This window comes from Colletotrichum navitas, assembly GCF_030913465.1.
Source record: "Colletotrichum navitas strain CBS 125086 chromosome Unknown LY79scaffold_20, whole genome shotgun sequence".
NCBI classification, from domain to species: domain Eukaryota; kingdom Fungi; phylum Ascomycota; class Sordariomycetes; order Glomerellales; family Glomerellaceae; genus Colletotrichum; species Colletotrichum navitas.
The window spans coordinates 89,643-112,342 of record NW_026850566.1 but is presented as its reverse complement, the minus strand read 5'-3'; the positions used below and the strand labels follow the sequence as shown (position 1 = coordinate 112,342).

At 58.0% G+C, this 22,700-nt stretch overlaps 9 protein-coding genes across 9 annotated transcripts; 7 read left to right on the top strand and 2 right to left on the bottom strand.

Moving 5' to 3' along the window:
- Positions 1-711: 711 nt before the first annotated feature.
- LY79DRAFT_549478 (F-box domain-containing protein) lies at positions 712-3,191 on the top strand. The gene is made up of 6 exons (XM_060557476.1): positions 712-1,338; positions 1,402-1,500; positions 1,579-2,187; positions 2,261-2,513; positions 2,644-2,785; positions 2,865-3,191. Exons 1-6 carry the CDS (start codon positions 1,141-1,143, stop codon positions 3,172-3,174), a joined length of 1,611 nt encoding a protein of 536 aa, XP_060415524.1. The 5' UTR covers positions 712-1,140; the 3' UTR covers positions 3,175-3,191.
- On the bottom strand, positions 3,192-4,262 carry LY79DRAFT_702559 (thioesterase superfamily protein). Its single transcript, XM_060564947.1, has 2 exons — positions 3,826-4,262; positions 3,192-3,751 (listed from the first exon to the last, which is right to left on the bottom strand). Exons 1-2 carry the CDS (start codon positions 3,931-3,933, stop codon positions 3,341-3,343), a joined length of 519 nt encoding a protein of 172 aa, XP_060415523.1. The 5' UTR covers positions 3,934-4,262; the 3' UTR covers positions 3,192-3,340.
- A 96-nt stretch (positions 4,263-4,358) lies between these two features.
- On the top strand, positions 4,359-6,100 carry LY79DRAFT_549475 (Pex12 amino terminal region-domain-containing protein). The gene has a single exon (XM_060557475.1). The coding sequence runs from the start codon at positions 4,531-4,533 to the stop codon at positions 5,866-5,868; it is 1,338 nt and encodes a 445-aa protein (XP_060415522.1). The 5' UTR covers positions 4,359-4,530; the 3' UTR covers positions 5,869-6,100.
- Position 6,101: 1 nt separating this feature from the next.
- Positions 6,102-7,057, top strand: LY79DRAFT_549474 (uncharacterized protein). Its single transcript, XM_060557474.1, has one exon. It carries the CDS (start codon positions 6,204-6,206, stop codon positions 6,699-6,701), a length of 498 nt encoding a protein of 165 aa, XP_060415521.1. The 5' UTR covers positions 6,102-6,203; the 3' UTR covers positions 6,702-7,057.
- LY79DRAFT_648783 (concanavalin A-like lectin/glucanase domain-containing protein) lies at positions 6,913-9,895 on the top strand. The gene is made up of 7 exons (XM_060562511.1): positions 6,913-7,289; positions 7,388-7,602; positions 7,700-7,793; positions 7,850-8,270; positions 8,377-8,492; positions 8,544-8,951; positions 9,017-9,895. Exons 1-7 carry the CDS (start codon positions 7,195-7,197, stop codon positions 9,705-9,707), a joined length of 2,040 nt encoding a protein of 679 aa, XP_060415520.1. The 5' UTR covers positions 6,913-7,194; the 3' UTR covers positions 9,708-9,895.
- Positions 9,896-9,901: 6 nt separating this feature from the next.
- LY79DRAFT_589177 (calcineurin-like phosphoesterase) lies at positions 9,902-10,930 on the bottom strand (the record flags this gene model as incomplete). Its single annotated transcript, XM_060561008.1, has 2 exons — positions 9,902-10,270; positions 10,328-10,930. 2 exons carry the CDS (start codon positions 10,928-10,930, stop codon positions 9,902-9,904), a joined length of 972 nt encoding a protein of 323 aa, XP_060415519.1.
- Positions 10,931-11,539: 609 nt separating this feature from the next.
- LY79DRAFT_549467 (calcium-activated chloride channel-domain-containing protein) lies at positions 11,540-14,458 on the top strand. Its single transcript, XM_060557473.1, has 5 exons — positions 11,540-11,935; positions 12,002-12,997; positions 13,052-14,060; positions 14,119-14,182; positions 14,235-14,458. Exons 1-5 carry the CDS (start codon positions 11,836-11,838, stop codon positions 14,262-14,264), a joined length of 2,199 nt encoding a protein of 732 aa, XP_060415518.1. The 5' UTR covers positions 11,540-11,835; the 3' UTR covers positions 14,265-14,458.
- Positions 14,459-15,363: 905 nt separating this feature from the next.
- On the top strand, positions 15,364-18,423 carry LY79DRAFT_153855 (SH3 domain-containing protein). Its single transcript, XM_060551081.1, has 6 exons — positions 15,364-15,814; positions 15,870-16,094; positions 16,153-17,075; positions 17,128-17,218; positions 17,276-17,953; positions 18,048-18,423. The coding sequence occupies exons 1-6, from the start codon at positions 15,598-15,600 to the stop codon at positions 18,299-18,301; spliced, it is 2,388 nt and encodes a 795-aa protein (XP_060415517.1). The 5' UTR covers positions 15,364-15,597; the 3' UTR covers positions 18,302-18,423.
- Positions 18,424-19,197: 774 nt separating this feature from the next.
- LY79DRAFT_702553 (FMN-dependent dehydrogenase) lies at positions 19,198-21,456 on the top strand. Its single transcript, XM_060564946.1, has 4 exons — positions 19,198-19,660; positions 19,728-19,761; positions 19,819-20,132; positions 20,207-21,456. Exons 1-4 carry the CDS (start codon positions 19,595-19,597, stop codon positions 21,284-21,286), a joined length of 1,494 nt encoding a protein of 497 aa, XP_060415516.1. The 5' UTR covers positions 19,198-19,594; the 3' UTR covers positions 21,287-21,456.
- The last annotated feature ends 1,244 nt before the right edge of the window (positions 21,457-22,700 follow it).

Genomic DNA, 22,700 nt, shown 5'->3' with positions numbered 1-22,700 from the left:
TATTGATCACAAAACCATAGATGCACTATAATCTGGCTCTGGCCGCCTGATTCAACAGTTTTGGCATTTTGATTGGCTGCGATGCATCCCATGAAGTGTTCGGCCTGGGCCTTTTATTTTATTTTAATTGCTGCGCCCGTCGTTGCATCAAGTCGGGAAGTCTTTCATCTTCCACCCTTGTTTCACTAGACGTTGCGGTGTGCGTGTGCACACAAAGTTCATCATGGATTGTGATGGGCGCTGTAGACAATGGAACCTGTCTGTTAGCATGCAGAAAGGCGGGGACAATCTTTCCAGTAGTCCTCTGGCCGGAACGCCCCTCAAACCAGGGCTATCATTATCATGGCCCCCTGTTGCTGACAACTCGTTCAGAGCTTCATATAATGGAAAGCAACCGGCCAGGTTTATATTCCAAGTCAACTGGTCTCTGTCATGGCCGCCTTCGCCGACGCTTGAGTTGCCCGCGCATGGTTGTGGAGTTGATGCACCGACCCCACGGCCTTCCGCATCCGTCGTTCCGGGTCCGAGTGGGTTCATCGACCGCTCCGGACGCGCCGTGTGGGGCACGCTTGGTCAGGTAGGGAGGTACCTTAGGTAACAACACCATCCTGCCTACCTAGGAAGATACGTCATGATTGGAGTACGTGGTCTATCTGGTGCGTTCTGTGAGTCTTGCCGATTGGCTGACTAGACAGTGCAGCAGGCTCGAAATCAAAATCGGTTACCCGAGGAAGCATCAAGACTGGAGTTTCGAGCGGCAACTGGGGAATGTTGACGGCGTGAACTTGGCTCACTCAGCCGCCCGTCCCCACTGCGCTAATACACACATCGGAGCTTACCTCAGCCCTCCAGCGGCCGTCCCTTTGGCACCGCGCGGGCTCATCGTCCTTGCTCTCCAATCTTCCCCGCACATCACGAGTGTGTGGGCCAACCAGGTGGCCGACGTAGGTTTAAGCTTCCGTTCCGACGACCGTTTAGCTTTCCCACCTCTCGCCAACAACCCCCCCCCCCAAGCCCGCTGCCAAATCCGAGGAGCGTCCCGCTCATCGAACCAGATCTCTCTGTCAAACCCTGGTTGTGTTGGCAATCCCTCGCCACTCTAAACGACACAGCTAAAGCCGCCCGCCGAGGGAAAGAGACATGGCGACGACGGGCGACCCTGACGAGGCGTCATGCGGTACGTTGCATCTCAATTTGCTACCGGCGGAGATCCTGCATCACATATTCTCGGGCCTCGACCCCCGCGACCTGGGACGTATCCCCCGCACGTGTCGGTTCCTGCACGATTTTGTAACGGGGAACCAAAAACTTTGTAAAGACGTGTATCTGAGCACCCTGGTATGAGATCTCATCGCTTGGCAATCGCTAAAGTCGGCACCGGCCGTCTAACCGCCATCGCAGGATACACCCCCGCACAATGAGGACATTGACTGGGAAAGGGAGGTGCATGATTTTGTCAGGCTCGAAATCCTTTGCGCCGACAAGAAAGTCCACGAGCAGGTGAGATAGATGCCTTCCTCCAGAGAGACCATCGTCACATCCCGGACAGAGGACTCATCAATGCGCACCATGTGCTAGGCCCATGAGCTGCCCTTTGTGTACGAGACCGTCGATAGACTTCTCAAACATGCGTCGCCAACGGGCGAGACGCAGAACGACGCTGGCACACACGCCGTGTCCCGCAATGCCGCCGCCCTTGCCCGCATCTTCCGCGAGGAGCCCGCGCGCCTGACCTTCATGAGCCGCTCCTTCATCTACGAGCGCGCGCGCGACGAGGTGAGGCCTCTCAGGCTGCCGTCCGTGCCCGACGAGACGCACCAGCGCAGCGCCAAGCTGCACTGCCTGTACGGACGGCCGCTGCTGAACTACGGCCGCACGCGGTCGACGCGCGTGTACCCGTACGCCGCGGCCAAGGTGTACGACCTGCGGCAGAACACGGACAGAACCGAGTGGGGCCCGTTCATGGAGGACGGGTCGGGGCGGGTGGACTGGGAAAAGGTCGAGGCCGTCATGATCGTGCTCGGGAGCAACATCCGGCTGCAGAGGCTGACGGCGAGGGTGTTTGCGAACTTGTGGGAGAGGCCGTTCGCCGGGTCGTGGGCGAGGAGCTACGTGCCGTCGCCCAGCCGGGGGATCCAGGACCTGGACCTGCAGGACCCGTACGGCGTCGCGGGGACGTGGCTGAGGGTGAGTTTTCCTTGCAAAGTGCAGGCGTGATGGCCCGAAACTCGAGACGCTCCTGCTTACACGCGGAAACTAGGTGGTCTGCTTCGTCGACTACAACGACTTTTTCGGCTTCAACTTCCCCATCGGCGACCAAACGCCGCGCGACGTCCCGCGGCCCCCCTTCGACGTGGGCGAGGCGACGCGCATCATCGTCATGAAAGTGCACGTCACCGACGTGCAACCGCCTGGCGAGGACGACGGCAAGGAGCTCCCCGTGGTACACTTTTACGGCGTCTCACGGTCGGTGGACGACTCGTGGGACGAGAACGCCAACTCCAACCTTCGAGGTACGTTGCTTGCTTTGCCCTTCTGTCGCGATACGCGCGCCCTGCCTCGCGGTTGTTGCCCGGAGGGTAACGAACGAGCGAAGGGACGGCGGTGGTCGCTAATCATTCTTATTCTGATCAGCAGTGAAAGGCACCGTACGCTTGACCAAGGAGGGCGAGGTGAGGTGGACGACGTTCTCCGTTTTCAACGGCCACGCGCGGTGGCGGAGCGAGGGGATCCAGATCGGGGGCGTTGGATCGGCCCGCGGCGTCATGGGGCACTGGTTTGACACGTACGCTCTCACCCCCATCCTTTCTCTCTTTGCCGATGGCACCGAGGCCGCTCTGTATGTTTACTCAAAATGCGAACAGGGACTACGACCCTCACGGCCCCTGCGGGCCCAGCGCCTTCTTCAAGGTGTCGGACCCGGCCCCGAGCCCGAGGGAGGACGACGAGAAGCGGATCACGTTCCGGGACTTCATGCCCATCATGGACTTCGACGCGGAGCTGGCGAGCGACGAGGACGACGACGAGGACTACGTGGTGGGTGAGTGGGGCGAGGACGAGGAGGACGAGGACATGAGCGAGGAGGATCTGGTGCAGGACCTGATGGCGCTGGCGGCCCCGGACCCGGACCTCGTGGACCTCGTGTTCCACGGGCACCACCTGGTCGACCAGTGATGGGCTGGGAAGGGGGGAGGGGGTTCCGAATGTATACTGTTCTCGCTGTACTATTCTAGATACAATGTAACAAGTCCGCTTTACTGATTTTGTAACAACGATATGAGAGAGCTTTCCGAAACAAAGGACTTAAGAAAAAAGAAAAAAAAGAAGCCTTTCCATCCCTTCAGAGCTTGCTCGCCGGCGGATCGGTGTTGAACTTGTGGTGCTCGCACGTGGCGAGCACGGAGCCGTCGCGCTTCCGGCGGAGCGTCCCCCTCAGATGGCACATCAGCCTGCCGACCTGCACGATCTCGCACTCGACGAGGCACTCCTCGCCGGCGGGGGCCGGGCGGAGGTAGCTGCAGCTGAGGGTGCGGGAGACGCCGAGGAACTGCCAGTAGCCCGGCCGGTCGTTGACGAGGGCCAGGGCCATCGTGGTGAGGGAGTCGAAGAGGGTGGCGGCGGCACCGCCGTGGAGGTTGCCGGAGCGGTTGCAGTGCTCCGGGCGGACAGTGAAGGCGAAGGTGGCGGACGGGGCCGGCGTCAGGGACGCGGAGAGGAGGGATATGGAGGGGCTCAGGGCGCCCATCCAGCTCTGGGCCCGTGTTAGCTGCGGCATCGCGGTGCTTTGTCTCTTGAAGGGGGGCGGCGAGGGAGTGAGAAACGTACGAAGTTGTCTGTATCGTCCTTGTCGAGGGCGAGCCAGGCCTTGATCCGTTCCTCGCCCGTTTTGGCGTCGAAGACAGGCTTGAGTTTGGCTGGAAATTCCCCGGACATGATGAAGAAATACGGGAGAGAGAGAGGGGGGGAGGGAGAAAGCGCGTTAGCTAGAGGCGAGCGAAGATTCAAACCCGGTTGAGGAGCTGCTCAGTGGCTCTGGATGGCTTTGAAGAGAGAGCTATCTTGGGTGTGTAGATGGGCGAGGGGCCTTTATGAAATATACTCTTCAAGATGAGATGAACGTCCGATATCCTGAGAAAGAAGCGAGGAGAACTATTCTATAAAAGATGATGACAGACAGTTGTGCGCCCCATTGAGACGAGTCCCCATATCTGATTTCACAACATCCCAATTCATACCGGGTTGGGGGGCCCAAGTCCCTTCTGTGACAGTGAGGTTGCCGCCCCGCACACTGGGCTTCCCCGGGTTCTACGCCCCCATCTTCGGCACGCTAGTGGAAGTGCCTCGGTAACTCCCTGTGACAACGTTCAACCTCCCAATCCTGACAAACCAAGCACCATCGACGGGCCGGTCGTCAGCCAGTCCACACCGCGTTCAACCGCCATGCCCTGGTAAACCTACCTACCTCTCGCTATCGCCAACGAACAACCAAAGCGATCGCACCACTCCGATGCCCCTTTGCGACCCTCCGCCATGGAGTTCATGACCGCCCTCCGGGGCTCGTTCGACGACCAGAAACCGTCCCTCTTCGAGCTCATCTCGGAACAGCAGCTCAACTCGCTCCTCCCGCCGACGATCCGCTACCTCCTCACCGTCGCGACGCAGCGCTACCCGCGCTATCTCCTGCGCGCCCTCAACTCCTTCGATGAGCTCTACGCCCTGTGCATGCTCGTCGTCGAGCGCCACTACCTCAAGACCCGCGGCGGCAGCTTCACCGAGAACTTTTACGGCCTCAAGCGCGAAAAGGCCCTGCACGCCGAGATACCGCGCGCCAGCGCCGCCGCCCCGGGCGTCGTCAGAGACACCCTGAAGCTCAGCACCAAGGATGTGTGGATGAACCTCGCCGTCATGGTCGGCATCCCCTACCTGCGGCGGAAGCTCGACGAGGGCTACGAGGTCAACGCCCCGCGCGCCCTGCTCGGCGCCGCCTACACCCAGATGCCGCCGAACCCAACGATGAAGCAGCGCTTCCTGCACTACTACCGCTGGTTCCTGCGCAACATCTACCCGAGCGTCAACGCCGCCTACTACTTTGCGCTGCTGTCCTTCAACCTGGCGTACCTGTTCGACAACAGCAAGTACCACAACCCGTTCCTGTGGCTCATCGGCACGCGCATGCGGAGGATGACGGGCACCGACTACCAGGCCATCGACGCGCTGACGAGCGGCAAGCCGAGCGGCAGGGCCGGGGCGCCCCCGGGGTGGCGGTCCCTGCTGTCGCCCCGCGAGATGGGCCCGCGTCTGCTCTCCGGCCTGTCGCTGCTGCTGCCCATGAGCATATTCGCGCTCAAGTTCCTCGAGTGGTGGCACGCCTCCGACTTCGCCAAGCAGCTGTCGCGCAAGGCGACGGAGACGCTGGACCTCCCGCCCCCAGTGGTATCGGGCCTGGGAGGTGGCAAGGGAGGGGCTGGTGCCGCCAAGAGTGGCGCCGAGAAGGGCAACGAGAAGGCTACCGCTGGTGGCAGGGATGACGACAACGACAACGACAACGACGACAAGCCGGCTGTCCCGGCCGCCGAGATGGCTCCCATTGCGACGCCATCGCTGCTACCCATATACACGGTGCCCGCGCCAAAGGACTCGTCATTGTGCCCCATCTGCGAGGACGCCATCGTCACGCCGACGGCGTGCCAGACGGGCATTGTCTACTGCTACACGTGCATCCACCGCTGGATAGAGGGCCAGCATCCCATGCAGGAGGACTTCATGGGGGACAAGGAGGGCAAGTGGGAGAGCGGGCAGGGGCGGTGCGCGGTCACTGGCCGGCGCGTCCTGGGAGGCACGGAGGGACTGAGGAGGATCATGGTGTAAGGGCTCCCACAGCGGCCGCGGAAGGCCGGGTGATTTTTCCCCTTGTTGTTGGGGATAAGATGTCGGATCATGCATCGATGGAAAGGGATCGTTTAGAAACGAGTGGGCATCGGCCGAAAATAGAATCAGGCCGGGGCGTTTGGGTCATGCATGACCTTGAACTATTTTTTTTCTTTTCTCTCTACCGTTGTCCGTATACTAACTGCCATGAATAATACCCACTCTCATCCAGATGACTGCATCTTGTTTCGTGGCCTTCTTCCAGGATCGGAGACCGGGCGGAAGCAAGGGCCGAGGTGAAGAATGCGGCACCGGGGCCGCCTCCACCGTCTGGAATGGAGGGGTCTTCACCTCCCCGCCTCGAACCCGATCCCTTTCCTCAACTCCCACCGTTGCGAGCCGTGGCATTCGATACAAGTCCCTCGGTGACACTTATTGGTCTCGCACGTGGTTATTTTTTTTATCTTTCTTTTTTCCGAATGAACTCCCTTTCCGCCTCGGTCGAGATCTCGAAAAAAACCACTCGTCAGGATGTCTTACCCCTCCCCCCGTTCAGAGGTCTGGAGGTCTGGGAAGAGGAGGTAACTCGTTCCGGGCTAGCAGCGCAGCATTCCGATTGTTTGCTTTTGCTTCAGCCCGAAGGTTTGCTCCTTCCTTGGAGCATTGTCCCCTTGGGTTCCTCCGGACTGTGCTGTTTGAAATGGGATGCTGGTATTGAATTCCCCCTCCTGCGTCCGCTAGACTGGTCCAGAGCCGGGTCTTCTTCGCCTTTTGGCCAGTGGAGAGCAGCGGGGCGCTCGCCATGCGTAGAGAAGCAGACTTCACCTGTCTAGGCGAGGCTCTGACAAGGAGGCTGGGAGGGGGAGTGAAATCTTGGGATCCTTGGGGCCCTTGGGTCAGGCAGCGGCGGCGTGGCATTCCTCGCCCGATGTGAGGGCGGGCTTTGATGGTGTGTTCAACCCGAATTAGCGACCTCGTCATCCCCGTTGGTTTCCGCATGGTGGTGATGTTGTTCTTGGATCAGTGTAAGGGATACGATGAGGGCGAGAGGCTATAAGGACAGAGGTCTCAGGAGTATTGGCGGGCGAGTCTGTAGCGGCGTTTTCCTCTCTCTCTTTCTCTCTCTGTCTATTGTTGCCAACAACCAAGGTCTTTCGTTCTATCAATACTCGATCACCATCCTCCCTCCCTCTCTCTCTCGCCCTCTTCTACTCTCGTTGCTCGTGGGCCGTGATCACTTGCACGCCCCTTCCTGGTTAACGCGGAAAATATCGAAAAGTAAACAAGGAGGCGGCAAAGAAGGGCGGGTTAGAAAGCCAGAGCAAGATGGCTTACGGCCTGTCGCACTCATACTTTGGCGCCAACTTCATTTCCGACTTCAACTTTATCAACTACGACGATCCGTCCAATGGCTTTGTGAGGTACGTGTGCTTCCCAAGCCAGAACCCGACACATACCCGCCGGGGGAAAAGCCGAGGCCAGGAAATCATTCAGCTGATGATAACGCGGGTCGCAACAGGTACCAGAGCCAGCCTGATGCCCTCGCAAAGGGCCTCTACTCGATCAACCCAAACACGCAGGCCGTGACGCTGGGCGTCGACAACACCAACGTCTATGGCCTCGATGAGGGGCGCCCGAGCTTGAGGCTCGAGAGCAAGAGGCAATATAACCATGGCCTGTTCATCGGGGACTTTGCGCACATGCCGCCGTCTGTCTGTGGGTTGTGGCCAGCATGTAAGTCGAACGGGCAGTTTTCTTCCCTTACAGTCTCCTCCCCTAGCGAGGAGCTGGCTGGCGGTGAGGCGCATCGGCTGACATGATCGGGAGAAAGTCTGGATGTACGGGACAGATTGGCCCGTGGATGGCGAGATTGATATCATTGAGGGCGCCAACCAGGCCACCATGAATATAATCTCTGGACACACGTATGTTCATCTCCCCAGAGTCATCATCGTGACTGCCGGACTGATATGAGAAACAGCACGGAAGGATGCCGTCTCCCGGACGAACCACAAGCCGCCGGCGAGCCGCTGCTTCGAGACTGCGAAAGTCCAGGTGTAAGCCTCGTTCTTCGCCCCTCATCCCTTCCTCCAATTCATCCCCGGTTCTCGCTGACGCGCGCCAAACAGACTACCAACAACGCCGGCTGCAACTATCTGCCCCCCGCGTCGCAACCGCACACCTACGGCGATTCGTTCAACGCCGTCGGCGGCGGCGTATACGCCCTCGAGTGGACCTCAGAGGCCATCCGCATCTGGAGCTGGCCGCGGTATGGCATCCCCAGCGACATCGTCGCCAAGACCCCCGACCCGTCTACGTGGGGCCTGCCTTCGGCGCTGTTCGGGACGTCGAGCTGCGAGGTGGACCGGTACTTCAGAAATATGAGCCTTGTGATTCAGACGGTAAGCCCATGGCGGCGTGAACGGGGGTTTTCCTCGCGAGTTCCATGAGCCAGGGTGCTTTTGGCTGGTGAGGATACATGTACTGACGCGAACTTCTGACGAGCAGAACTTCTGTGGTGATTACGCCGCCAACATATGGGGCAATGACGGAGATACCTGCAATCAGCGGGCCCCGACCTGCGTCGAATACGTGGCGAATAACCCTGGTGCCTTTAGCAATGCGTAAGTCGTCACGTACCAATAGTAAAAGTTCTTGGCTGACATGAAGCAAAGATACTGGGAGGTCAACTACATTGACGTATACCAGGCCTATGCCGCCAATGACACGGGCCCAGCGGAGCCGACAACGACGACGACCATCAAGGTCACGTCCACAATCTACATGACGGTGCCGAATCCCGCCACCATGATGACGAGCATCATGCAGAACGGCACCATGCTCGTCTCCTCCATGAGAAGCAACCCGGCAGGCCCAACGGCCACCGCTCCGCCGAGCCCGTCCACCGACCCGATCGTCCCGGGGCGCGATCCGGCAACCGTCGGCGAGTACGCGTACCTCGGCTGCTACGGCTCCACGACCGGATTCCAGACGTTCTTGCTCAAAGCATCGCGGCCGGATTTGACGGTCGAGGAGTGTGTTAACCTGTGCAGGCCTGGTAGATATGCCGCCCTCCGTGGAAGGTGAGAATCTGCCCAACCCCATTAGTGAACCTGGACGAGCCCGGTACTGACGACCCGACCCCTAGCGAATGCTTCTGCGCGGAGGTCCTCGACCCGGACACCAGAGCCGAGGCGGATCGCGGGCGCTGCGATATCCCCTGCCCGGGCAACAGCGTGCAGCTCTGCGGCGGCACCACCGGCGTCTCGCAGGCCCCCTCGCGCCTCATGCATCTCCACCGCCGTGCCGCGCCGGCCAACTACCTACTCACCGTCTACGGCCGCGTCTCCGACGACGTGTCGGGGCCGCCGCCGCCGCTGGGAGATCCCGAGCCGCACCCGCCCTCGACCTCGACGGTCGTGACGACCATCACGTACACTACCGTCGACGCGACCGATCTCGCGTCCCTGGTCCCCGTGGAATACCACACGACGATCTTGGTGCCCGGGTGTAACAAGTACTGCGGCGACAGGGCCCCGGCGGCGGTCTGCGTGCCGCTGACGACGACGGTGGCCTCGTGCGATGCGTGCGGCGCGAACGGCTCGAGCCAGGTCACGCTGGCGGTGCCGTTGCAGATCGCCGCCGTGCCGTTCACGACGCCCGCAACGGGGTACTGGCCGATGAGCGGGCAGACGACTCCGGTCCTTCCCGGGGGTCCGACCGGGATCCTCGCGCCGTCACAGGTTTTGGTCAGCGCCGCAGCGGGTGGGAGCCATGTGTGGGCTGTGCGCCTGGGAGCGGCCATCGTGATGGTGCGCTTCGTGTTGATGTTCCTTTGATAGGTAATAGGCATCACTGGCGGATCGGTAGGGCTGGTTCCCGGAGCATTTGGCGGAGCATCTGAAACCTACTTTCCTCACTTTCCTACACATTCATTAGCATAGACATCGTCATGATACCACCACACCAGCGCAACGGGCGCATGCGTTTATTAGTACTAGTTCTATACAGATAGCAACGAGATATTCGTTGGTCACAGATCCACCACCTCGACGGGGTTCCCTAACCGTCCCGTGTTTCCGCGCATCTGGGCGGCATTCACCATGAGACCGCCGGTGTTGCCGCCGGGCCCAACCATTACCCACTTCCACACAACGCCGTGCACGGCGTAGCCCAGCACGCGGAGAGCTTCTCTCCAGCCCGAGTGCGGAAAGAAGTCACGGATGAGGCCGCGAGGGCGCTTGGACAAGAGGGCCTCGTAGGCGCGCTGACACTCGTCAAAGTGGACGGCCTCGCGGCCGTGGCCCCAGTGCACGTGGCCGAAGACGTGCAGCTTCGGGCGCACTCGCCAGACCTCTTTGAGGAGGCCGGGGCAACCCAGGCCCAGGTCCAAGTGGTTTTTCTGTAACGCGTTAGGAAATGCCTTTTCAGATGCGGATGAGATCGGGGGCTGACGGACGGGTGGAGCGTGAGTGATCAAGATGTCCGTGTCGATCGGGACGGTATTCGTCCAGGGCGGCGATGCGCGGTCATACTGGAAGGCCATCTCGGAGCCGCCGCACGCCGGGATGTCGGGGGCGCCGTAGATCTTGAGACGGCGCCCGCCCTTGAACTCCAGCGTCACAGCATCGCGGACGAGGTAGCGGATGCCCTTGAAATCGAGGGTCCTGCCGCGGTCTTGGGTTAGGCGGGCGCTGGGGTCGAAGTAGCTGTCATGGTTACCGCAGACGAGGATCTTGTGCTGGTGGGGCTGGGCGGCGAGCCAATCGATCTGGGCCTGGATGTCGTCGGCGGTCCCCGCGTTGGTGAGGTCGCCGGCGTGGATAAGGAGGTCTCCGTTAGGGATGGCGACGTTGGTGTGGTCGTGGGTGTCGGAGATACAGACGATGCGGATGACGGGCTTGTCGCGGGGTGGGATGAACGGTCGGCCGCGGAGGAAGAGGGCGATTCTGTAGATTATCGTGACGATGAGGTGCAGAGGTGAGATGAGCAGGGAATCGAGCAGTGTTGGGGGCTCCCAGTCGTTTTTGCGACTGAGGCCGAGGGCTGTGAGGAGGGTCATTGAAGGCGAGAGGCGCGTTTTCTCTTTGCCTCGAAATACCTCGACCGAGTACCTTGTTAAGAAAGAAGAGGTCAGTTGATGATGTTATACGGGGTCTACAGGTAACGTTGTGACAGAGAGGGTGAAGTACGGTGAGCTGTTGTTGAGGCCGGTTGGAGGCTAGGGCCACATTGGACCGATCTTCACATGAGAGCTTCGAGCTGAAACCCCACCACCGATGACAGCACCGGCACCTCAGTGGAGAATGTAATTGGGAGGACCGGCCGGCAGCTGGCGCGGAGGCATCGCCCGGGGTTTCCGGGTTTCCGCATAGTCTGATTGGTGAATCAATTATCCGTCGAAAATGAAGTGGGGAATATTGAGGCTGAATGTGGCTTGAGCATCTTTGATATCCGCGTACTTACGTAAAGGGAGGGGAAGGATCCAGCTATGCGAGGGGCAGTTTTGTGGCCGGGCTGCCCTGGCCATACCCACCGGTCGCTCACGGCTACGCCAAACCTGGAATGGCGCTGCCGTGTCACTGGGCCGGAGGCGCTGAGGGGTTGGAGCTTGTTCCCTGGAAACCCACCCATCCAAGTCGGGCCCTGCGCGGTGACGTGACGGTTCCCCTAATCGTCCCGCCCAAGCTTTCTCGTTGCTGTCCCTCCAAAAAACCTGCCAAGCAAGACATCGCCGTCATTACTTCAGCCACTTGGCCGGGTGTCACAAACTTGGGTTTAAAACACTTCAGTCCGTCCTGTCTCGCCGTCTTCAACCTTTTGGGAATATTGGAAAGTCTTGCTTCCAACCTACCCCGGGATTGCATCCCATTTCCTTCGCGGACCGACCTCCTGAATTGAACCTGCATAGCATCCGTGCTCAAGCTCTCGACGAGGAGTATTGAGACGAACTCCCGCCCTGCAGCTATGGCGAGTTTTAGCGACCTCTACAGCAACGAAAAGACCAAGGGTCTGGACTCCAACTTTGGTGTGGACTTTGTGATCAACTACAAGATCCCGCAAGCAGGTGAGCCACCCAGCCCTTGCCTGCCCCCTTTTCCTACTCACAGGGGCTGATGCATGTGTTGTATAGACCGAGCCAATGCCGAGGCGGGCTTCGTCCAGCTCATCGAGGCCCTGACCCATGTCGGCCTGACCACCGAGGTTCGGAGAGGCGACAAGCAGTCCGTCCTCGTCTTCATCAAAATCGCCGACAAGTTTCTCGACGATCAGGTCTACCGATCCCGGCTCCAAGACTGGCTCCAGGGCGTCCGAACCACGAGCTCCGACAAGGACCTTTCTCAGGCTCTCCGCGATGAGCCCGTCTCCGACGCTGAGCGCCTGCGCCTCGTGTACCTGCTGATTGTGAAACCCAAGAACGAGGGCGGCGCCAGCATCACGCCCCAGTCGGGCCGTTGGAAGCACGTCGACAGCATCTTCCCGCTGCACAATCACGCCTTCAACAAACAGTGGATCAAGAGGGTGAGTACAAAGGGCCAAACGGATGAGACCGATCTCGACGAGATTCGCGACAAGTTCGGCGAGAGCGTCGCCTTCTACTTTGCATTTATGCACACCTACTTCAAGTTCCTCACCGTCCCCGCCGCCGCCGGTTTTGCGGCCTGGGTTCTCCTCGGCCAATTCTCGTGGCTCTATGCCCTCGTCAGCTGCCTGTGGTCCGTCGTCTTTTTCGAGTTCTGGAAGAAGAAGGAGGTCGATCTGGCAGTGCAGTGGGGCGTCCGTGGCGTCTCTAAGATCCAGCACCCCCGTCCGCAATTCGAGTTCGAGCGCCAGGCGGAGGACCCCGTCACTGGGGAGTCTGTCAAGATTTACTCGCCCATCAAGCGCCTGCAGACGCAGCTGCTGCAGATCCCGTTCGCGGCGGCCTGCATCTTGGTGCTCGGAACCCTCATCGTGACCTGCAATTCGCTGGAAATATTCATCAATGAGGTATACAACGGACCGTTCCAGTCATACCTCGCCTTTCTCCCAACCGTCATTCTGGTTGTCATGACACCCACCTTCTCCACGGTACTCACGAAGTTCGCGACGAGACTCACTGAAATGGAGAACTATGAGACAATCGATGGTTAGTTTCGCCGGCGGCCAGCACGCACAATGGTTTGCTAATGATGATTCGCAGCACATCACGCGGCCTTGGTCCAGAAGGAATTTGTTTTGAACTTCCTAACCTCCTACATGGCTCTGTTCTTTACCACATTCGTCTACCTGCCTTTCGGTGACCGTCTCACCCCCTATCTCGACTTCTGGCGGTCTACTGCGCAAAAGATTACCCCGAAAGACGTCAGCTTCCAGACCCAGGAATTCGTCGTCAACCCTGATCGAATTAGCAAGCAGATGTTTTACTTCACTGTCACTGCTCAGGTGGTCAACTTCGCTACCGAGGTCATCGTACCTTATGTCAAGCGCCAGGTCTTCGAGGAAGTCAGGGAGGTGCAGTCCAAGATTTCGAAGGAGGGCGATGCGGCCCACATCAAGGACCATCCCGAGGAAGCTGCTTTCCTGGAGCGAGTGAGGAAAGAAGCCGATCTTGAAACCTACGACGTCACCGGTGACTACCGAGAAATGGTGATCCAATTTGGCTACCTTTCTCTCTTTTCTGTAGCCTGGCCGCTGGCGGCCTGCTGTTTCCTGATCAACAACTGGGTCGAGATGAGATCCGATGCTGTCAAGATCGCCATCAGCAGTAGGAGGCCCATCCCGTGGCGCGCCGACTCTATCGGTCCTTGGCTCAACGCTCTCGGCTTCCTGTCTTGGCTGGGGAGCATCACCAGCGCCTCTATCGTCTTTCTCTGCAGCTCCAGTGGCAAGGGCAGTGGACCGCATGGAGCCCCCGGCAGCATCCAGGCCTGGGGCCTCCTCTTGAGCGTCCTCCTGGCCGAGCACTTCTACTTTGCAGCCCAGTTCGTTGTTCGTCTTGTCATGACGAAGCTGGAAAGCCCTGGCTTGCAAAAAGAGAAGAAGGAGCGGTTCATGATGAAGAAGAGACTCCTCGAAGAGAACCTGGGTCAAGGCGTTTCGGACCAAGCCGCCACCCCTGGTATCGAGAAAACCGAGATGATCACGTTGAAGACGTTGGAGGAAGAGGCTCGCAGACTCTCGACTCAAGGCCACGGTGGCGCCGAGGAAGCGTAAGTCACCCTCAAAGACAGCAGACCTGTGCCCAGAAGCTAACAGCGCACGTACTAGATTCTGGCTTCGCCAACGAGGTATGGGCGAGGTGATACAAATCGGTCGCAACCTGATTTCTCAAGTAAGTTTACGCCGTTCAACATAATGCTGCTTTCTAACGATTGATTCTCCAGAGCGTTTCTGGAAACTCGACAAAGGCTTGAAACCATGGCCACGCCAACAGGGCGTAAGATTGATGGACTATATCCGTAGTCGAAGGCCACATGGCCACCCCTTAACCACTTACGTCCGATGTCCGATGGAGCATGTATCGTTAGCAAATAAGTGTAATTGAAAGACAAAATGTTTAACGTTTCAAAGTCGTCAGCTTGGGCTGGAATCCGATGTACGCAAACTTTGAGTACGTAGAGTGAGTCAACGATACAAGGATGAATGGCGAATTCTTTGGTGTAAGTGAGTGGGCCGCTACCTTCTTCGTTGGTTCCTAAAGTGGTGACCGACGGCCAAGTCGAAAAAGTCGCAAAACCTGATCTACGGTACATAGGTGACCGTTTGATCATTGATCAATCGCCTATCGGACAAGGCAGACCCGCAGGCTTAATAGATGAGCACTCGATGTCGTTCCAGCATGCGATTGAGTGGGTTTGTTTGCAAGAAGGGGGCCCAATATTGGACTGCGCCTCTGCGCTAGCCGCCCTGGACCGCTTAAGTGCAGCTATCACCAGATACGCCTAGCACAGAGGTACGTACTCGCATTTGGAGGCTAACAGATTCCTCCCCCCCTCTTGATCCTAAATCCCAGATAGCCCGTCTCCATGACATTCCTGTCGCTTGCGAGCGCCAATCGTAGGTCCCTGTTCAAGAATGTGCCACGCAGACGAACTCAAACGGGACTGCCTAGTAGTAGTAGTAGCACGTCGCCCGAGAGCATAGCAGTGGTAGCTGGCTAGACATCCCTAACTCGGGCCCAGGGCCATCGATCCATCTTCGTGTTCGGAGCATGTCGACTTTGTCCTCGTTTATCAAACACCATGCCGGTTTCGTCCAGGAGCTGGGGCACCACTTTCACTTGCATCTGCCTCTAAGCTGGACGCCACCTTCCCGGCTTCCTTGCCCACATTCAGTGGTGACTTGCTGATGCCCCTTGGGTCTCCGGTGAGGGCATGTCTCGGGACGGTGTCTGACATGCGTTATGCCCTGCATCTGCCTACCACACTCGCCCACCGTTGGCCATCTTGCAGCCTAGAGCTGCCTTCGGTCGCCGAAAGCTGACACCGGGTTAGTTGCTTGGTTCAGCCGCCTCGATGCTCTTGTTTCTTACATCCCCTCGTGTTCTCCCCTCTTCCTTCATTCTCTACCATCATGTTGAAATGATGCCTGTCATCACTCACGACTGGTACGAAGGCAACTGTTGATATCGGTATTCGTCCATTTGAAAAAAACCTCTGTCAGCTCGTCACGCCCGCGCATCATCACCACGTAACCGCCATCTCACCATTCCAGGCAGAACGAGCACCGCCGCGGAAGGCTACCGCGATGGACGTCGTCGCCGACTTGGTGACCGGTCCCTTTAGGGAGGTCGTGGAAAAGGGCAACCTCGCACTCGAGAACGCAGGCGATAACAAGGAAATGCGCTCCGAGAGTCAGAAGCTGGTCAAGGGCGCCGAGCGCATTCTCAAAATCATTGAGCCGCTTTGCGAGCGACACTTGGAGGAGTACGGCGTGACCTTTACGGATGCACTCAAAGATGACAGTATGCATGGTCTCGGGCTTGAGATTTCTGAAGCAGTTCACTGACTGTGAAGTAGATGAGATCGCCGAGTGCAGGTCACAGCTGACCGACATGCTGTGGGATTTTGACGATGTCGTCGAGGAGGACGCGTTTGAAAAGGAAAAGTATGTCGAGCTGCGAGAGCTGTGTAAAAAGACCGGGCTACGGACCGGGGAGATATTGAAGAGGATGAAACTCGAGGCGGCGCCGCGACAGCAGCCCATCGCTCCGGTCGTCGCGGCGTCACCGCCTGCCGTGACTGGTGGGTACACTCAAAACAAACAATTTACAGCTGTGCGCTGACTGTTACATCTTAACAGAAACTCAAGATCGAGATCAAAGAAGTCAAGATACCCCCAAGAGAGAGCCCCAGGGAGAATTGCAAACTCTTGAGCCGGGTCTCGCAGTAGAGGAGGTTCAGGAACCGTCGCCTCCGTCAACGAACCCGTGGGATCTCAAAGTGAGCCCAGCAATCGAAATGGGCTCAGAGGCATTGCTGGGCGATCATATCGAGCGTCGGCCGCCCATTTCCACCACGAGTTCCCCAGTATCTGAGCCGGTAAGCCCAGACGGCATAAGAAGGATGTCTTATAGTTCCAGTCGACAGCTCAGCATGCCAGCCGGAAGGATGCTACCTGAAGAGGAACGGTACCACCAAACGAGCCCTCTGGATATCTCACGATCCCCTATTTTGCCAATTGATAGGAAATCTCTAGGAGCGCGGGCCCGGACCTCGTCAGCTACCCTTGGTGTGGTGACCGAAGACCAGTCGGTGCAGCCTGACTCTGCACCGTTGCTGTACCGCTACTCCCAGGCAAGCTCGGTCTACTCTCAAGCGTCCAGACAACGCTCCCAGGAGTCCTTTCACAGCTCCGTATTCGATGGTAGGAGGAATGATGGCTCGAACAGCCCTGCGATGACTGAGCATCGCATCTCCTCATCTTCTGGGCACGGTGGGAAGTTGAGTTCCATACCTCCTCGGGGGCCGGTTATGCCACCAAACTTCCTGCCAGGTATTCATGACGGCATTGAAAGAGTGCCACTGCTTATGAACGATGGCGAAGGGCTGATTCCTGTCGAATCGGAGTCGAGCAATGCGACAAAGCCCCTGGCTATGGTTTCGAGCCGACCGAAGGACTGTAGAATTGGTCTGAGCAGCTCGTTTTACTTGTATAAGGGGTTTTGCGAGGGTGCGAAAGAAGTGACTCGGGGAGGCCTCGGCATCAAGAAGATCAAGAAGCCTGTGAGTTGCCATGGTATCCAACCAAGCCTCAAACTAACATGCTTGCATTTAGGGTTTCTCCGGCGCCCACGAGGTAGCCAAGTGCACCAGCTGCTCGTACGAGCTCGACTTCAGGCAGGTCCAGCTAGACGTCAACAACACAGGTGCGTACAAGCTCCTCCAACACCGGACCTTTGCTACTTACTTACATGACCTACCAGAGCAAGCAAACTTTCTCTCGTGCAGGATAGCTTACCGCCCGCGGTTCCTCCAGAAGTCCCACGTCGCTACAAAACGCGCCGATGAACTCCTCTACGGCTGCGTCTTCTGTGTCCACGCCCAGCGGACCCTTGAAGAGTGCGATGCGACCGTCTTTTTCAGCCAGAAGAAGCTCTTTGAGCACCTGGCACGGCATCCCCGCCCTTTACCGCAGGTGCCCGGGATCACGGTCATCGAAGAGGCTGAAATACCGTCTGACCTGCGCAACAATTACGACCTACACTTCCGAGCGCCGCCAAAGGAGAGCTCTCTGACAGGCAAGCAGACGGAGATCGCGCGGCGGCCCACCGCGACGGCGACGCAGACGGTGAAGCGCATGTACGGCATGAGGCTGCTCTACGACAACACGCCGGCGTTCGAGCTGGCGAACGGAGCGAGAGTTTTGGGGATCGTGTTCCCGGAGAAGTATAACGGCGAGTGGGTCATGGGATGGCACGAGGAGAACTTCGGGTCGGCGCCGTTGGACGTGCTGAAGCTGGAGCCGCCGCCTAAGGAGGAGATCCGGATGGACACAACGAGCAACATCTCGGCGGTGGCGAGGTGGAAGTTTGCGCCGAAAACGAAGGACGGCGGGGACTGGCTGCGGTTCGACCAGGGGGATGTGATCACCAACATCAGCTGTGGGTTTCCGTCCACCCTTTTTCTCCTTATTTATTTTCTACAGGCGTGGGCATTCGCTGGATGAAAGTTGAAAAGGCTAACACAGCATCATAGGGACCTGGCAGGACCACTGGTGCTGGTCCGGTACCAACGCCAAGGGGGTCTGGGGCATCTTCCCGCAGACGCATATCGATAGCAACACGATCCGCGAGACGTCGGACCGCTCGAGCGTGTCGAGCAGCGAGCGGCGAAGGCGGGCCGAGGGGTTCTTTGGAAGATTCGCGAGCAATCGCAAGGCGTCGTCGCAGAGGACGTCGAGCGTTTCAGAGGTCGTCGTATCGTCCGGGCCGCGACCGACGGTATTCTAGTAGGCGCTGGGTGTCGAGGGCATCTTGACGGGTTGTCGATTGGCTTGCAAGGGGTTTTATGGTGTTTGGTTGCCAGGATGGGCGGTGCGGAGTTCTATACCCGGTGAATATTGAGAAAGCTAGATGGGCACGGAAGGGACAGGATTGATATTCACATTGTGCCCATGAAGTGTCGGTTGCGACATAGGTTTATAGGTCGGGGGAGGGGGGAACACGAGTATTTTTTGGGGTCTTTCTAGATAAGTTACGGTCCGACTGATTGGCTGGATATAAGCAGAGAAGTGATGCTAGGGAGCTTCAAATCAGGGAGAAATGTAGAAGCGTCTTGATAACTTGGGAGCTGACCATTGCAGTCCAAAACGGGAATCTTCGTTGCTGCTGGCTCCTGCTTGAGTGCGGGTTCCTTGACCTCGAAGGTCAAATACCACAGAGACCTGTCGTTAGGAAATGCAACCACAAGACATGGCAGCGCCCACCAGGAAGAAGTTCTGGTCAATATCGACGTTCACTAAGTGGTTTAGCTCAGCCATGCGTGACAGGACGACTCGGATCAGACCGCCCGTCCCGTGTCTTCCTCGGAAGCGTAGCCGTACCGGCCGCGGCTCGCAAGCCGAAGGGTAGCTAGAGGATCCCGCGTACAGGCAGGCGGTGGCTTGTTGGACGAACGCGCGTGCGCACTTATTAGGCCGGTGGCATTATACCGGTACACCGACAATCAACTATGATGCCCATATTACCCCGCACCCAATTGACCCGAGGTGAGTACAGGTACTAGCGCGACGTGGGACCAACTGTGGGGCACGGCAGTGGCGGACGGTACAATGAAGAGCGAGCTGATGACCTTCAATGGGTTCCGTCCCCCCCCCCCCGGCAGCCCTTCTCCAACCCCCAATCTGGCCCCCAACAGTTTTAACCTACTACGTAATTATATAGCAAATACGGCGCCGCAACTTTGATTTTGTTTTGTTTTGTTTTATTGTAGAAGACCGATTCTCGCACTGACTAGAGAGACAGAACCTGCACCTCGATCTGCTCGTGTGGTTGCGTCGGCTTCACTTTCACCCATCACGTCAACCCGTGCTGTAGATCTGCTATTCCCGGCCCGCCTGATTTGAAATTCCTTAGGTCCGAATAGAAGACAGGCCACCCATAAAACTACGTTACCCCGTGGAGAAAGATCTGCCAATTGTCGGCCTTTACCCCGGATCCTCCTTGACTCCAATCAACCTCCCACCTCACGACTTCCATCAGTCCGGAGTAGCGGAACAAACAATCGCGCACAACCAACGCAAAATGGGTTTGAAGGGCGACGAGATCGCGAAGCACAACAGTGCCGACTCTTGCTGGGTCATTGTCCACGTAAGCTACCGCCGAGCGCCTCGCTCCAATAGAGGAGGCTCATGATTGACATGTGGCCGATTGATAGGGCAAAGCGTATGATGTCACAGACTTCCTGCCGGGTGAGTACGCCTTCAACCACAACCGTCGATTCAATCGTCGTTAACGCCAGTTTTCAGAGCACCCTGGTGGTTCCAAGATCATTCTGAAGTATGCCGGCAAAGATGCGACAGAAGAATTCGACCCCATCCACCCGCCCGACACCCTCGACAAGTACCTCGACAAGTCCAAGCACCTGGGCCCCGTCGATATGGCCTCCGTAGTGGTGGAGACGAAGGAGGAGGACCCCGAAGAGCTGCAGCGGTTGGAGAGGGTCGAGCAGAAGCCGCTGCTGTCCCAATGCTACAACCTAATGGACTTTGAGGCCGTGGCCCGCAGAGTCATGAAGAAGACTGGGTGGGCGTACTACTCGAGCGCCGCTGACGACGAAATCGTGAGTGTTCTCCCTTCGCCCTCGGACGGCCAGAGCACCAAGAGCCAGCGATGCTGACCCAAAACCTCACGCAGACGATGCGCGAAAACCACGGGGCCTTCCACAGAATCTGGTTCCGGCCGCAGATTCTCGTCGACGTTGAAAAGGTCAACTTCAGCACCACCATGCTCGGCGCAAAGGTCGACATGCCCTTCTACGTCACCGCCACCGCCCTCGGAAAGCTTGGCCACCCGGAGGGCGAGGTTCTGCTCACACGCGCCGCCCGCAAGCACAACGTCATCCAGATGATCCCGACGTTGGCCTCGTGCTCGTTTGACGAGCTCATGGACGCCGCCGAGGGAGATCAGGTCCAGTGGATGCAGCTGTACGTCAACAAGGATCGCGAAATCACCAAGAAGATTGTGCAGCACGCCGAGAAACGTGGGTGCAAGGGTCTCTTCATCACCGTCGACGCGCCGCAGCTGGGTCGTCGCGAGAAGGACATGCGCTCCAAGTTCACCGACCCAGGCGCGAATGTGCAGTCCGGCCACGCCACGGACCAGAGCCAGGGCGCCGCGCGCGCCATCTCGTCCTTCATCGACCCCGCTCTGTCATGGAAGGACATTCCCTGGTTCAAGTCCATCACCAACATGCCCATCATCCTGAAGGGCGTGCAGCGTGTCGAGGACGTCATTAAGGCCATCGAGGCCGGCGTCCAGGGTGTCGTGCTCTCCAACCACGGAGGTCGCCAGCTCGACTTTGCCCGGTCCGGTATCGAGGTCCTTGCCGAGACGATGCCTGTGCTGCGCCGTATGGGTCTGGAGAACGCCATTGAGATCTACATCGACGGCGGCGTGCGCCGCGCTACCGACATCATCAAGGCCCTCTGCCTCGGCGCCAAGGGCGTTGGCATCGGTAGGCCTTTCCTGTACGCCATGGCTGGCTACGGCTTCGACGGCGTTGACCGCGCCATGCAGCTGCTCCGCGACGAGATGGAGATGAACATGCGCCTCATCGGCTGCACAAGCGTAGACCAGCTCAACCCATCCCTCGTCGACACCCGGAGCCTGTTCAACCACGGCGCGACGCCTTCGGATAACCTTGGACTGGCCGTGTACGACTCTCTGGCGACGCCGGTGCAGAGGCCCAAGGCGCCCAAGTCTTCCAAGCTGTAAACCCGATTCGGAGGAGTTTGTGCGTTTTAGCGAACACATACATGAAGCCTTTCACGCAGGATCGTTGACTTCTGGGAGCGAGCGTGAAACATTATGAGAATTTATATGTATCACATGTATGACATTATACACTAGAAACATGACAATACATTCTGCGTATTTTATATATTACATGTGCTCCTGTTGGCATGATGTGAATGTTCTGTCGAGAGCAGAACTGGTCGTCTGCAAAAAAAAAAAAAAAAAAAAAAAAAAAAAAAAAAAGAAGAAGAAGAAGAAAAAAAAATAGCATTCTCTGGTACCGTCATCGTTCAACTTCACGCTGGATCAAACATGCTGCTTCTTTTGCCCGCCGAGCTTCGTCCCGAGGTAATGCTTAGAAAGGGAACATCGAGAAGCCCCGCGGCCACTTATAGATCACGTAGACATTGAAGACTAAAGGTCTTTAGGGATGATTTAACACATCGCTGTGTATTGGTTGAGCAATTGCAGGCGCCGGCGAGTTTCCAGTGACAGGCCGATGTCGTCCCGTCTGCTGTGATGGAGCGATGTAAGACGGCAATAGCGAAGCAGATAGGTATTATTCCCTACAAGACAGGGATACCGGGGCTATCTGACATCTCGCTCTGGGGTGGGGGGACCCCACCAGTGCCCTCCTCCCGGGCTTCACCAAGCGCAGCCACGAGGAACTCTCAAAGCTCTTGTCGTCCAATCACGTTTTATACTCGATCTGCCGCCCGATAATGGCATAGAGAGATCGGGTGGGCGGGGGAGGAAGACGGAGTGGGGGGAGTCGGGGACACACCGCTAGCGGGGTAAGATGACAGATGCTGTGACTTTGATATGCCCGCCGCTTACGACGTATACGCGAAACAAAAAAGTATGAGCTGACAGGACCTGGTGCGTAGTCTGGGCACTCGGAGGACCACACGATGCCAGCTCGGATTCCACAGTCCATCTATCTGGAGAAGAGCAGTCAGGTGTGGAACACATCAAGGAGCCTTGAACAACGGCTCCCCCTTGGGCGTCAGAACCATCCACTTTTTGTGACACCGGGCCGTCTCTCAGGGGGATTGTCTGTCAGGTTACGGCTTCCCATGCATAGTAGCACTTGGTCCAAAAACGTGGATTTCGACCTGTCAAGGCGTGTGAGCGCATCCTAACCGGGAAGAGAATGGTCGAATGTGGACAGTTGTCCTCGACCTTGTATCGCCCAAGAGCAAAAGGACCGACTAGACCTTGGAAGAATAGAAAAGACACCCTCGTGCGGCGACGACTTTGACCGTCGGACCCTCTCCCCTTCCCGATGAGCAAAGCCGGCTCGGCCGCGTGCTAGCCAACAGCATCGACGACGACCAAGCCGGACCTGATTGCCAGGCTCGCACAGGAACCGAGAGACAGAACTCGACCGGCG

Bases quoted from the DNA above. Each gene is read 5' to 3' on its own strand.
- LY79DRAFT_549478 (XM_060557476.1), top strand. From the start codon at position 1,141: ATGGCGACGACGGGCGACCCTGACGAGGCGTCATGCGGTACGTTGCAT. The intron at 1,339-1,401 runs GTATGAGATCTC...CCGCCATCGCAG, and splicing joins ACGTGTATCTGAGCACCCTG to GATACACCCCCGCACAATGA. The intron at 1,501-1,578 runs GTGAGATAGATG...ACCATGTGCTAG, and splicing joins ACAAGAAAGTCCACGAGCAG to GCCCATGAGCTGCCCTTTGT.
- LY79DRAFT_702553 (XM_060564946.1), top strand. From the start codon at position 19,595: ATGGGTTTGAAGGGCGACGAGATCGCGAAGCACAACAGTGCCGACTCT. The intron at 19,661-19,727 runs GTAAGCTACCGC...GCCGATTGATAG, and splicing joins CTTGCTGGGTCATTGTCCAC to GGCAAAGCGTATGATGTCAC. The intron at 19,762-19,818 runs GTGAGTACGCCT...GCCAGTTTTCAG, and splicing joins TGTCACAGACTTCCTGCCGG to AGCACCCTGGTGGTTCCAAG.
- LY79DRAFT_549475 (XM_060557475.1), top strand. From the start codon at position 4,531: ATGGAGTTCATGACCGCCCTCCGGGGCTCGTTCGACGACCAGAAACCG.
- LY79DRAFT_153855 (XM_060551081.1), top strand. From the start codon at position 15,598: ATGGACGTCGTCGCCGACTTGGTGACCGGTCCCTTTAGGGAGGTCGTG. The intron at 15,815-15,869 runs GTATGCATGGTC...ACTGTGAAGTAG, and splicing joins GGATGCACTCAAAGATGACA to ATGAGATCGCCGAGTGCAGG. The intron at 16,095-16,152 runs GTGGGTACACTC...ACATCTTAACAG, and splicing joins GTCACCGCCTGCCGTGACTG to AAACTCAAGATCGAGATCAA.
- LY79DRAFT_648783 (XM_060562511.1), top strand. From the start codon at position 7,195: ATGGCTTACGGCCTGTCGCACTCATACTTTGGCGCCAACTTCATTTCC. The intron at 7,290-7,387 runs GTACGTGTGCTT...GGGTCGCAACAG, and splicing joins CCGTCCAATGGCTTTGTGAG to GTACCAGAGCCAGCCTGATG. The intron at 7,603-7,699 runs GTAAGTCGAACG...ATCGGGAGAAAG, and splicing joins CTGTGGGTTGTGGCCAGCAT to TCTGGATGTACGGGACAGAT.
- LY79DRAFT_549467 (XM_060557473.1), top strand. From the start codon at position 11,836: ATGGCGAGTTTTAGCGACCTCTACAGCAACGAAAAGACCAAGGGTCTG. The intron at 11,936-12,001 runs GTGAGCCACCCA...TGTGTTGTATAG, and splicing joins CTACAAGATCCCGCAAGCAG to ACCGAGCCAATGCCGAGGCG. The intron at 14,183-14,234 runs GTAAGTTTACGC...TTGATTCTCCAG, and splicing joins GTCGCAACCTGATTTCTCAA to AGCGTTTCTGGAAACTCGAC.
- LY79DRAFT_549474 (XM_060557474.1), top strand. From the start codon at position 6,204: ATGGAGGGGTCTTCACCTCCCCGCCTCGAACCCGATCCCTTTCCTCAA.
- LY79DRAFT_702559 (XM_060564947.1), bottom strand. From the start codon at position 3,933: ATGTCCGGGGAATTTCCAGCCAAACTCAAGCCTGTCTTCGACGCCAAA. The intron at 3,752-3,825 runs GTACGTTTCTCA...ACACGGGCCCAG, and splicing joins AGGACGATACAGACAACTTC to AGCTGGATGGGCGCCCTGAG.